Source organism: Tachyglossus aculeatus, chromosome 21 (assembly GCF_015852505.1).
Source record: "Tachyglossus aculeatus isolate mTacAcu1 chromosome 21, mTacAcu1.pri, whole genome shotgun sequence".
In the NCBI taxonomy this organism is placed as follows: domain Eukaryota; kingdom Metazoa; phylum Chordata; class Mammalia; order Monotremata; family Tachyglossidae; genus Tachyglossus; species Tachyglossus aculeatus.
This window is the reverse complement of record NC_052086.1, coordinates 47,281,383-47,295,270: the sequence shown is the minus strand read 5'-3', so window position 1 is coordinate 47,295,270 and position 13,888 is coordinate 47,281,383. Positions and strand designations below refer to the sequence as shown.

The following is a 13,888-nucleotide window of genomic DNA, read 5'->3' as shown; positions in this document are numbered from 1 at the left end:
AGATTTGGGAAGGAAAACAGAGGGGTCCAGGACAAGAATGGTAATTTTTGCAGTGCCATAATGAATCCTTTTATACCTTAAAAAAAATAAAAAAGATCTCACGTAATAGACTCATCAAAACTTTCTCTCCAGCTGCAAGGCTGTCTCTGCAGTTGACAAGGAACAACATGAGCTGTTTGTCTTCATTAGGAAAGGAACTGATTAATGTGCCTACTTAGTGACTGTGAATTGATCAGGCTGCTCCCATATATAATGATTTTTACAAGGATGTCTTAGCTTCTAGACTGTGAGCCCACTGTTGGGTAGGGACCGTCTCTATATGTTGCCGACTTGTACTTCCCAAGCGCTTAGTACAGTGCTCTGCACACGGTAAGCGCTCAATAAATGCGAGTGATTGATTGATGCTGAAATCAGATTATCTGGAGTGAAGGTGAATCTTCACTCTTGTAGACTGCGGATTTTGTTTTAGATTAACTGAAGGTGTTGCCCGCAGAAATCAGCTGCAATCACATTCTCTAAAGAAAAAAAAAAATAGTAGTCAGTGGCTTTGTCTAATTGGCAGAATTTTACAGAATTCCATCTTAGTGGATCAGCCGTTAGCTGCTAGCAAGTATTTTAGCTGGTATTTGTTAACCGCTTATGATGTCCCGGGAATTGTACTGAGCACTGGGTAAATAATAATAATAATAATAATGATGGTATTTGTTAATAATAATAATAATAATAATAATAATAATGTTGGCATTTGTTAAGTGCTTACTATGTGCAGAGCACTGTTCTAAGCGCTGGGGGAGGTACAAAGTGATCAGATTGTCCCACGTGGGGCTCACAGTCTTAATCCCCATTTTACAGATGAGGGAACTGAGGCTCAGAGAAGTTAAGTGACTTGCCCAAGGTCACACAGCAGACAAGTGGTGGAGCCGGGATTCGAACCCATGACCTCTGACTCCAAAGCCCGGGCTCTTTCCACTGAGCCACGCTGCTTCTCTCAAGCGCTTCGTTAAGCGCTTACTATGTGCAAATACAAGCTTATCAGGTTGGGCACAGTCCATGTCCCACATGGGGCTCGCAGAATTGATCTCCATTTTTATAGCTGTGGTATTTCAGGCACAGAGAAGTTAAGCGACTGGCCCAAGGTCACAACAGCAGACAGGTGGGAAAGGTGGGATTAGAACCCAGGTCCTCTTGATTCCCAGTCCCGTGCTGTAGGCACCGGGCAGTGCTGCTCTGTGGCTTTAGGGGAGGCGGGGTTGTCACCAGTCCCAATTTAGCCAGGAAGGCCTGGACTATATTTGGGTATTTTTCTTTTGGGGGGATTTTTTGTTCTCCTTGGAAATGCCTTTTAGTCGGTCCAGAGTTCAAAAAACTGACTTTTTTCTCTGTCTCCCCCTTTTAGACTGTGAGCCCACTGTTGGGTAGGGACTGTCTCTATATGTTGCCAATTTGTACTTCCCAAGCACTTAATACAGTGCTCTGCACATAGTAAGCGCTCAATAAATACGATTGATGATGATGATGATGATGATGACAGGCGCTGCCAGGAGGGGTTAGAGGCTCTATATTCAATTGTATTTATTGAGCGCTTACTGTGTGCAGAGCACTGTACTAAGCTCTTGGGAAGTACAAGTTGGCAACGTAGGTTGTCCCACGGGGGGTTCACAGTCAAGCCCCATTTTACAGATGAGGTAACTGAGGCACAGAGAAGTCAAGTGACTTGCCCCAAAGTCACCCAGCTGACAATTGGCGGAGCCGGGATTGGAACCCATGACCTCTGACTCCAAAGCCCGGGCTCTTTCCACTGAGCCACGCTGCTTCTCACGCCGTTTACTGGTGTCATGTACTCTCCCAAGCGCTTAGTACAGTGCTCCGCACACGGTGAGCGTTTAATAAATGCGACTGAATGAATGCAGAGCACTGTGCTAAGCGCTTGGGAGAGTACGCTAAAAGCAATAAACAGACGCACTCCCTGCCCACAACAAGTTTATAGTAGCTTTCCTCTGTAACTGCCTCATTTCCCCAAGGTAGCCGTGGAATGAGCAAACAGGCATAGATCAATCAGTCCTATTTATTGAGCACTTACTGTACGCAGAGCACTGTACTAAGCGCTTGGGAAGTACAAGTCGGCCACAGAGTCCCCTCCAGCCTAGACTGTAAGCTTGTTAGGGGCAGGGAATGTGTCTATACTCTCCCAAGCACTTAATACAGTTCTCTGCACCTAGTAAGCCCTCAATAAATACGACTTCTAGACTGTGAGCCCGCTGTTGGGTAGGGACTGTCTCTATGTGTTGCCGACTTGTACTTCCCAAGCGCTTAGTACAGTGCTCTGCACACAGTAAGCGCTCAATAAATACGATTGATTGATTGATTGAGTAGAGGCCGATTGCCCTGACAGATTTCCGAGCTGGACTCTCATCCTTCCTCATCCCAAGTCTCTGACAAGACTCGAGAGTTTCCAGTCAGCCCAGTCAGTCCAAAATGGTGGGATTTATTGAGCTCCTCCTGTGGGCAGTGCACTGTACTAAGCACTTGGGAGAGAACAGTAATAATAATAATAATAATAATAGCATTTATTAAGCGCTTACTATGTGCAAAGCACTGTTCTAAGCGCTGGGGGGGAATACAAGGTGATCGGGATGTCCCACGGGGGGCTCACAGTCGTAATCCCCATTTTACAGGTGAGGGAACTGAGGCACAGAGGAGTTAAGTGACTTGCCCAAAGTCGCAGAGCTGACAAGCAGCGTGGCTCAGTGGAAAGAGCCCGGGCTTTGGAGTCAGAGGTCATGGGTTCGAATCCCGGCTCCACCACAAGTCTGCTGTGTGACCTTGGGCATGTCGCCTCACTTCTCAGAGCCCCAGTTACCTCATCTGTAAAAATGGGGATTAAGACTGTGAGCCCCCCGGCGAACAACCTGATCACCTTGTAACCTCCCCAGCGCCTAGAACAGTGCTTTGCTCATAGTAAGCCCTTAAAAAATGCCATTATTATTATTATTATTATTATTATTAAGTGGCGGAGCGGGGATTTGAACCCGTGACCTCTGACTCCAAAGCCTGGGCTCTTTCCACGGAGCCACGCTGCTTCTCAGTAGAGCCGGTAACGTGCTCTCCTGCCCTCAGGGAGTTTACAGACCTGTCACAGCCTTTCTGGCTTTCGGTAGCGCAGTCCCCATCTCCCCTAAAATCCCCGCCACCTTTTTGTGCCCTTGCTTAAAGAGAATAGCGGGCACCCACGGCCACAAGGCAGGTGAGTGGAAAAGCCAGAAATGTGATATGTACCATCATCATCATCATCATCATCATCAATCGTATTTATTGAGCGCTTACTGTGTGCAGAGCACTGTAGTAAGCTCTTGGGAAGTACAAATTGGCAACCACTGTCACGGCATCCCGTCTAGTCCCTTCCCCACTGCACCTGTATATATGTATATATGTTTGTACATATTTATTACTCTATTTATTTTACCTGTACATAGCTATTCTATTTATTTTATTTTGTTAGTATGTTTGGTTTTGTTCTCTGTCTCCCCTTTTTAGACTGTGAGCCCACTGTTGGGTAGGGACCGTCTCTAGACGTTGCCAACTTGGACTTCCCAAGCGCTTAGTCCAGTGCTCTGCACACAGTAAGCGCTCAATAAATACGATTGATGATGATGATAATGCCTGTCTGAACAGCACAGCCCTCATTAATCCATCCACGCTACTTACTGAGCACCTCCTGTTGCCGAGCACTGCACTGTGCACTTGGAAATGTACACTACAACAGAATGGGTAGACGCGTTTCCCTGCCCACAGTGAACTTACAGCCTCATTATTGCTCATTATTAGTTACCTCCTTGGAGATTTGAAATCTCCCAGAGAAATGTCTTCGGCAAAACAAAAATCCACTCTACTTGTGGAGTCACAATTATGTCCACTGTACTGAGGAATCGTCTAAACTTGTACGGAGAAAGGCATATTTTAGTTCCGGATTTGAAAATCAATCAATCAGTCATATTTATTGAGCGCTTACTGTGTGCAGAGCACTGTACTAAGCGCTTGGGAAGTCCAAGTTGGCAACATATAGAGACAGTCCCTACCCAACAGTGGGCTCACAGTCTAAAAGGGGGAAACAGAGAACAAAACCTAACAAAATAAAATAAACAGAATAGATATGTACAAGTAAAATAAATAAATAAATAGAATAATAAATATGTACAAACATATATACATATATACAGATTGAAAATGTCTTCAATCTCGCTGAACTTTTGGCGTACCTAATAGTAATAGTGAAATGGTAGGTGATAAATTTTCTCTTCTCCTCTTTTTCTTTTCTTCCTATTTTCCCTGGCCTTTTCCTACCCGTGAAAGCTATTAAGGCTTTCCTAAGCAAGTTACATTCTCATTGTGTGTGCTTATTTTGGAAATGTCATTCAAAATTCCTCATCATTCCTGAGAGTGTGACTAGGTAGTGAGGTTCCGTTATAACACAGCATTCATTTTCGTTTTATAAAAAAACCCAAATCCTTTACGTTGATTGCAATCAACTGTGAATATTGAAATAATTGTATGAAAATTACTGAAAAATATAATGGAGAACGTCTGGATCGTTTCAGGATACTGTGTTTTTATGTTGCTTATAATCAGTAAAGGGTTAGGGGACATAGGTTATATTCTCCTTTATCAGAAACATTAGCAGTGGGAAAGAGTAGACCATCAGTTGGTCTCTTGGGGTTGCCTGTGTATGCACAGAAGGTTATTTTCCAGTGTCATGTGTGGAGATTTGGTTCATCTTCAAGGTTAGAATAAACCTCGTAAGTTTTATTCTATGTTCTAGGCAGCTGATCTTCCTGTTGGTAACGCCTTTCTCCTTCCCCCATCACACCCATGCTTTCTCATTTCAGGGTTACACAAAGGACTTGGCGACAGACTTTGATGAGAAACATGACGAGTATTTAATATTGCTTCAGCAAAGAAACCGGTAAGATGCAATCACCGTACAGCCGGCTGTAATATTAGAGAAACAAATCTGATTTTTATTAATGACACGCAGGCTTCGCTGTGGGAGGAAAACCAACAGAGCTTCCACTTCAGCAGAACTCAGGGGCTGCTGCTTCGTTAACTTGATTGTCTTTCTCGAAGGGGAAACCCAAGAGCGCACCGTGGATCTGCAGTACATAGTCTTAAATTTGTCATTCCATGACTCCCCCGAACACTCCCACACACGACCACGGAAACCATCCCCTGAGCTGCTGCATCTTCTTCCTCATCCTTGCTCCCAACATGTTAAACCTGAGGCTCCTTCAGGGTCTGGGCACCTGAGCCGAGGCTCTGAGCTGCACATTCATTCATTCATTCAATTGTATTTATTGAGCGCTTACTGTGTGCAGAGCACTGTACTAAGCGCTTGGGAAGTACAAGTCGGCAACATATAGAGACGGTCCCTACCTGACATCGGGCTCACAGTCTAGAAGGGGGAGACAGACAACGAAACAAAACACATAGACAGGTGTCAAAATCGTCAGAACAAACAGACCTTCTTCTTGCCAAATCCAACGGCTCCTACTCTACCTTAATCCTCCTCGACCTCTCAGCTGCCTTCGACACTGTGGACCTCCCCCTTCTCCTCAACACGCTATCGAACCTTGGCTTCACAGACTCCATCCTCTCCTGGTTCTCCTCTTATCTCTCCGGTCGTTCATTCTCCGTCTCCTTTGCAGGCTCCTCCTCCCCCTCCCATCCCCTTACTGTGGGGGTTCCCCAAGGTTCAGTGCTTGGTCCCCTTCTGTTCTCGATCTACACGCACTCCCTTGGTGACCTCATTCGCTCCCACGGCTTCAACTATCATCTCTATGCTGATGACACCCAGATCTACATCTCTGCCCCTGCTCTCTCTCCCTCCCTTCAGGCTCGTGTCTCCTCCTGCCTTCAAGACATCTCCATCTGGATGTCTGCCTGCCATCTAAAACTCAGTATGTCCAAGACTGAACTCTTTATCTTCCCTCCCAAAGCCTGCCCTCTCCCTGACTTTCCCGTCACTGTAGACGGCACTGCCATCCTTCCCGTCTTACAAGCCCGCAACCTTGGTGTCATCCTCGACTCTGCTCTCTCGTTCACCCCACACATCCAGTCCGTCACCAAAACCTGCCGATCTCACCTCCGCAACATCGCCAAGATCCGCCCTTTCCTCTCCATCCACAGCACTACCTTGCTGGTTCAATCTCTTATCCTGTCCCAACTGGATGACTGCATCGGCCTCCTCTCTGATCTCCCATCCTCCTGTCTCTCCCCACTTCAGTCTATACTTCACGCTGCTGCCCAGATTGTTGTGCAGAAACACTCGGGGCATGTTACTCCCCTCCTCAAAAATCTCCAGAGGCTACCAGTCAACCTACACATCAAGCTAAAACTCCTCACCCTGGGCTTCAGGGCTTTCCATCCCCTCGCCCCCTCCTACCTCACCTCCCTTCTCTCCTTCTTCAGCCCAGCCCGCACACTCCGCTCCTCTGCCGCTAATCTCCTCACCGTACCTCGTTCTCGCCCGTCCCACCGTCAACCCCCGGCCCACGTCCTCCCCCTGGCCTGGAATGTCCTCCCTCCACACGTCCACCAAGCTAGCTCTCTTCCTCCCTTCAAAGCCCTACTGAGAGCTCACCTCCTCCAGGAGGCCTTCCCAGACTGAGCCCCCTTTTTCCTCTCCTCCTCCCCATCCCCCCCGCCCTACCTCCTTCCCCTCCCCACAGCACCTGTGTATATGTTTGTACAGATTTATTACTCTATTTATTTTACTTGTACATATTTACTGTTCTATTTATTGTGTTAATGATGTGCATCTAACTTTATTTCTATTTATTCTGATGACTTGGTACCTGTCCACAGGTTTAGTTTTGTTGTCTGTCTCCCCGTTCTAGACTGTGAGCCTGTTGTTGGGTAGGGACCGTCCCTATATGTTGCCAACTTGTACTTCCCAAGCACTTAGTATAGTGCTGTGCACACAGTAAGTGCTCAATAAATATGATTGGATGAATGAATGAATGAAATAGAATTATAGCTATATGAACATCATTAACAAAATAAATAGAATAGCACGGGAGAGGGCAGGGTTTGGGAGGGAAGATAAGGAGTTCAGTCTTGGACATATTGAGTTTTAGATGGCGGGCAGACATCTGGATGGAGATGTCCTGAAGGCAGGAAGAGATACGAGTCTGGAAGGGCGGAGATGTAGATTTGGGTGTCATCGGCGTAGAGATGTTAGTTGAAGCCGTGGGAGCAAATGAGTTCACCAAGGGAGTGAGTGTAGATGGAGAACAGAAGGGGACCAAGAACTGACCCTTGAGGAACCCCTACAGTAACGGGATGGGAGGGGGAGGAGGAGCCCGCAAAGGAGACTGAGAATGAACTGCCGGAGAGATAAGAAATGGCCTTCCAGAGTAATAACTGTGGTATTTGTTAAGCGCGTACTATGTGCAGGTGCTATACTAAACCCTGGGGTGGATACAAGCTATAATTGGGTTGGACACAGTCCCTGACCCACATGGGGCTCACAGTCTCAACCCCCATTTTACAGATGAGGGAACTGAGGCCCAGGGAAGTCAAGTGACTTGACCAAGGTCACGCAGCAGACAAGTGGTGGAGCTGGAATTAGAACCTGTGGCCCTCTGGCTCCCAGACCCATTATCCATCCTTCGCTGCTTCACCTAGAGAGTTTTTAGCATGCAGCGCAGCCCCACTGAGGAGTGGGTGCGCAGAACTACCGCTACTTGCCAGAATTGAAGACCCCAGTTTGACTCCCCTCCAGCTTGTCACCGGGTCACTGCTCCCGACGGCGATTCAGTGGCCAAATGCCGAATCCGGGCCATTGTCGCTACGCGGCTTGTAATCCACCTCTGTGGTGAGCCCCATCAAAATGCGTTTTCCCGACCATAAATCGCGATCCAGGGTTGTGACCCCAGCCACCTGGGCCGAATCAGCCAGAGTACGCAGCGGCCTCGGGGACTGCTTTAAGTCTTGCTTTTGGCCAGGTGGCAGGAGGGGGTTTGAAGGGCTGTGGTGGCGGCAGCGAAGCCATTTAATAATCATAATAATAGCATTTATTAAGCGCTTACTATGTGCAAAGCACTGTTCTACGCGCCGGGGAGGTTACAGGGTGATCGGGTTGTCCCCCGGGGGGCTCATGGTCTTAATCCCCATTTTACAGATGAGGGAACTGAGGCCCAGAGAAGTGAAGTGACTTGCCCAAAGTCACACAGCTGACAAGCGGCGGAGCCAGGATTTGAACCCGTGACCTCAGATTCCAAAGCCCAAGCTCTTAGAGAAGCAGCGTGGCTCAGTGGAAATAGCCCGGGCTTTGGAGTCAGAGGTCATGGGTTCAAATCCCAGCTCCGCCAGTTGTCAGCTGGGTGACTTTGGGCAAGTCACTTCACTTCTCTGCGCCTCAGTTACCTTATCTGGAAAATGGGGATGAAGACTGTGACACCCCCCCCCCCCCTCCCGTGGGACAACCTGATCACCCTGTAACCTCCCCAGCACTTAGAACAGTGCTTTGCACATAGTAAATGCTTAACAAATGCCATTATTATTATTATTATTATTATTATTATTATTATTATTATTATTATTATTATTATTCTCTGCACCTCAGGTACCTCATCTGTAAAATGGGAATTAAGACTGTGAGCCCCACGTGGGACAGCCTGATCACCTTGTAACCTCCCCAGCACTTAGAACAGTGCTTTGCACATAGTAAGCGCTTAGTAAATGCCATCGTTATTATTATTATTTCCACTGAGCCACGCTGCTTCTGGAATAGTGGAGGGGTGACTGCTCCCACTGCCAACACTACAGCTGTTTTTTAGGAAGTTTCTAGAAACTCGTTCCAGTCACACCAGAAACAGTCCAGAATAGCCAGCAGCCGTGCCAATCAATCAATCAATCCTATTTATTGAGCGCTTACTGTGTGCAGAGCACTGTACTAAGCGCTTGGGAAGTCCAAGTTGGCAACATAGAGAGACGGTCCCTACCCAACAGTGGGCTCACAGTCTAAAAGAGCCCACAGCCAAGCATAGCTACACCCTTTAGGGTATTTATTGAGCGCTGCGTGCAGCCCGCTGTACTGAGCGCTTGGGAGAGTCAATGTAATATAGGTGGTAGACACAATCCCAGCCCACAGGGAGTTTACTGTGTAGCTGGGGAGAGATCCATGAAAATAAGTGACCGAAAGGGGAAACGGTTGAGTGTAAGGATATGTACATAAGGGCTGTGGGGTGAGGATGAGGTGAGTATCAAAGCGCTTAAGGGGGTACCTTCCCAAGAGCCTAGGCAATGCAGAGGGGACGGTGAGTAGAGTGGGGAAATGAGAAGTTAGTCAGGGAAGGCTGCTTGGAGGAGAGGTGATTTTTGTGGGGCTTTAAAAATGGTCTGCTGAGTATGAAGGGGGAGGGAATTCCAGGGCAGAGAGTACATGCCCACTACATGAGAGAAGCAGCGGGGCTCAGTGGAAAGAGCCCGGGCTTTGCCTTACCTCCTTCCCTTCCCCACAGCACCTGTATATATTTATATATGTTTGTACGGATTTATTACTCTGTTTTACTTGTACATATTCATTCAATCATATTTATTGAGCGCTTACTGTGTGCAGAGCACTGTACGAAGCGCTTGGGAAGTACAAGTTCGCAACATATAGAAAGGGTCCCTACTCATCAGCGGGCTCACAGTCTAGATCATCAGCTTCCATAGTTTCAATTACCATCCCTACCCAGATGACTCCCAAATTTACATCTCCAGCCCCAACCTCTCCCTTTCTGTGCAATCTCACATTTCCTTCTGCCTTTAGGACAGGTCTACCTGAGTGTCCCACAGTTGCCTCAAAATCAACATGACCAAAACTGAATCTCTCATCTTCCTTCTCAAACTCTCTTTCACATCACTGCAGACAACACCACCCTCCTGCCTGTCTCTCTATTCTATTCATTTTATTTTGTTAATATGTTTGGTTTTGTTCTCTGTCTCCCCCTTCTAGACTGTGAGCCCACTGTTGGGTAGGGACCGTCTCTAGATGTTGCCAACTTGGACTTCCCAAGCGCTTAGTACAGTGCTCTGCACACAGTAAATGCTCAATAAATACGATTGATTGATTGATTGATTGATGGCTTCAAATCCCGGCCCTGCTGCTTGTCCGCTGTGTGACTATGGGCAAGTCACTTCTCTGTGCCTTAGTTAACTTGTCTGTAAAATGGGGATTAAGACTGTGAGCCCCCCTGTGGGCCAACCTGATCACCTTGTATCCTCCCCAGCGCCTAGAACAGTGCTTTGCACATAGTAAGCGCTTAACAAATGCCATCATTATCATTTATTATGGATAAATGGGTCTGGACTCCAGTGCCTTGGCTGTTGCCATGCCATGTTGGGGGACAGAAAATTAAGCAGCAACTGCTGATTATCTGTGAATTTGTGTCTGTTGCCCAGGCCCTTCCTTGCCTCCCTCTGTGTTCTTCACCAGTCTTTGCACTCTCTCTCCCCCTCCCCATCTCTCTCTCCCTCCTCCTCTCCCCTTCCCCACTCTGTCTTCCTCTCAATCAATCAATCAATCAATCAATCGTATTTCTCGAGCGCTTACTGTGTGCAGAGCACTGTACTAAGTTGGCAACATATAGAGGCAGTCCCTACCCAACAGTGGGCTCACAGTCTAAAAGAGTGGGCTCACAGTCTAAAAGAAACACTGTTCCGAGCACTGGAGAGGTTACGTGGTGATCAGGTTGTCCCACGGGGGGGCTCACGGTCTTAATCCCCATTTTACAGACGGAGGCACAGAGAAGCTGCCCATAGTCACACAGCTGACAACTGGTGGAGCTGGGATTTGAACCCATGACCTCTGACTCCAAAGCCCGGGCTCTTTCCGCTGGGCCACGCTGCTCTCCTCCCTCCCCCTCTGTGTGTGACTGTCTATCTCTCCTCTGTCTTTCTCTCTCTCTCTTTTTCTCTCCCCCTTTCCATCCCTCCCTCCCTCCCCTATCCCTTAATCCCTCTTTTCCACTTTAATTGCTTCCCTGTCTTTCTCCCCTACCTGCCTTGCTTGGCTGCCTTTTGGGCCTGGCCCTGGAGAATCCACACCCGGCGTTTTGGCCCTATCAGTCAATCAGCAAATGTATCAAATGCCTAATGTGTGCGGAGAGCTATACTGAATGCTTGGGAGGGTCCGACAGAGGTAGGAGCCCCAACCTTTGTTCTCAAGGAGTAGACTCAAATGGGTTTATAAGCTGACCCTTTTAGACTGTGAGCCCACTGTTGGGTAGGGGCTGTCTCTCTATGTTGCCATCTTGTACTTCCCAAGCGCTTAGTACAGTGCTCTGCATCATCATCATCATCAGTCGTATTCATTGAGCGCTTACTATGTGCAGAGCACTGGACTAAGCGCTTGGGAAGTACAAATTGGCAACATATAGAGACAGTCCCTACCCAACAGTGGGCTCACAGTCTAAAAGAGTGGGCTCACAGTCGAAAAGTCTCTGCACACAGTAAGTGATCAATAAATCCGATTGATTGATTGATTGATTGACCCACATAAGCTCCCAGAACATAAGCACATCCGAAACCAAATTATTCTACATTATGGTGTAGGGTGGTAAAGGTTTCTCAAATAACGACTTGGGAAGCATGGCCTAGTGAGAAGCAACATGCCCAAGTGGATTGAACACGGGCCTGGGAATCAGAAGGATGTGGGTTCTAATTCTGGCTCCACCACTTGTCTGTTATATGACCTTGGCAAGTCACTTCACTTCTCTGCGCCTCAGTTCCCTCGTCTGGAAAATGGGGATGGAGACCGCGAGCCCCATGTGGGACAGGGACTGTGTCCAAACTGATTAGCTTGTATCTTCCCAGGGTCTGACGCATAGAAAGGGTTTAACAAATACCATTAAAAAACAACAACTGCTTTTTCCTTCATCCTGGGTTTATTATTGATTGATTGATAGAAAGGGTTTAACAAATACCATTAAAAGAAAAAACTGCTTTTTCCTTCATCCTGGGTTTATTAAACAACAAGATGTCTGACTCAGGTATCTCTGATTCTAACTACCCAATACTTAAATGTACTTCCCAAGTGCTTAGTCCAGTGCTCTGCACACAGTAAGCGCTCAATAAATACGATTGATTGATTGATAGAAAGGGTTTAACAAATACCATTAAAAGAAAAAAACTGCTTTTTCCTTCATCCTGGGTTTATTAAACAACAAGATGTCTGACTCAGGTATCTCTGATTCTAACTACCCAATACTTAAATGTACTTCCCAAGCGCTTAGTACAGTGCTGTGCACACAGTAAACGCTCAATAAATACGATTGATTGATTGGTAGAAAGGGTTTAACAAATACCATTAAAAGAAAACAACTGCTTTTTCCTTCATCCTGGGTTTATTAAACAACAAGATGTCTGACTCAGGTATCTCTGATTCTAACTACCCAATACTTAAATGTACTTCCCAAGCGCTTAGTACAGTGCTCTGCACACAGTAAGCGCTCAATAAATATGATTGATTGATTGATAGAAAGGGTTTAATAAATACCATTAAAAAAAACTGCTTTTTCCTTCATCCTGGGTTTATTAAACAACAAGATGTCTGACGCAGGTATCTCAGGTATCTCTGATTCTAACTACCCAATACTTAAATTGAGAAGCAGCGTGGCTCAGTGGAAAGAGCCCGGGCTTTGGAGTCAGAGGTCATGGGTTCAAATCCTGGCTCCGCCACATGTCTGCTGTGTGACCTTGGGCAAGTCACTTCACTTCTCTGTGCCTGAGTTCCCTCATCTGTAAAATGGGGATTAATACTGTGAGCCCCACATGGGACAACCTCATCTCCTTGTGTTCCCCCCAGCGCTTAGAACAGTGCTTTGCACATAGTAAGCGCTTAACAAATACCAACATTATTATTATTATTATTAAATGTACTTCCCAAGCGCTTAGTACAGTGCTCCGCACACGGTAAGCACTCAACAAATACAATTGATTAAATTACCTTATAAAATAGGATTATCTTCAGAATATCTTCAACTCCTATGTGAGTATGGATGCCCTCAAAACATTTTCTAGTCTGTGCAGCCTATCTGTAAATGCAACGTTAGGTCGGGGGAGAGTTGATTAATTCATTTCTCATTATTAGTGGAATGACTTAGCATTATCATTTTCTCGGAGGCCGGGATCTTGCCTACTAATTCCGTTGTACTCATTCAAGCATATAGCACGGTTGTTCTGAAAACAGCAGGTGTTTCAATAAATACTATTGATTGACAGTAGGGTGGCATAAATTGGCCCATTTTTATTGCCAGTTTTTTGTATCTGTGGTTGACAGTGTGGAGAAAAGAACCACACAGAGGGGATGGATTTAGGATCTTTTTGCAACTGCAGTAAGTTTTCCCCCTTCATTAGGCTAAAAGTCTGCGCGAAACTCTTTGAAGTAATCGGCTGCATGCTGAGTGAGCCTTAAAAACACGTACATAAGCGAACAAGGATTTTCATTCATTCATTCAATTCATTCAATCGTATTTATTGAGCGCTTACTGTGTGCAGAGCACTGTAATAAGCGCTTGGGAAGTACAAATCGGCAACATCTAGAGACGGTCCTTACCCAACGACGGGCTCACGGTCTAGAAGGGGGAGACAGACAACCAAACAAAACCAGTAGACAGGTGCCAATACCATCAGAATAGATAAATAGAATTATAGCTATAGACACATCATCATCATCATCAATCGTATTTATTGAGCGCTTACTATGTGCAGAGCACTGTACTAAGCGCTTGGGAAGTACAAATTGGCAACATATAGAGACAGTCCCTACCCAACAGTGGGCTCACAGTCTAAAAGGGAATAATAATGATGGCATTTATTAAGCGCTTACTATGTGCAAAGCCCTGGT

General features: G+C 46.4%; 1 protein-coding gene across 3 annotated transcripts in view; it reads left to right on the top strand.

Moving 5' to 3' along the window:
* The window catches only part of LOC119942307 (katanin interacting protein), a 174,122-nt gene that overhangs the window by 32,947 nt on the left and 127,287 nt on the right, over positions 1 to 13,888 (top strand). For all 3 annotated transcript variants that reach the window (XM_038763019.1, XM_038763018.1, XM_038763017.1), the window contains exon 3: positions 4,884 to 4,960. In XM_038763019.1, the coding sequence (XP_038618947.1) occupies positions 4,884 to 4,960 (77 nt within the window). The remainder of the gene's footprint in view (positions 1 to 4,883; positions 4,961 to 13,888) is intronic.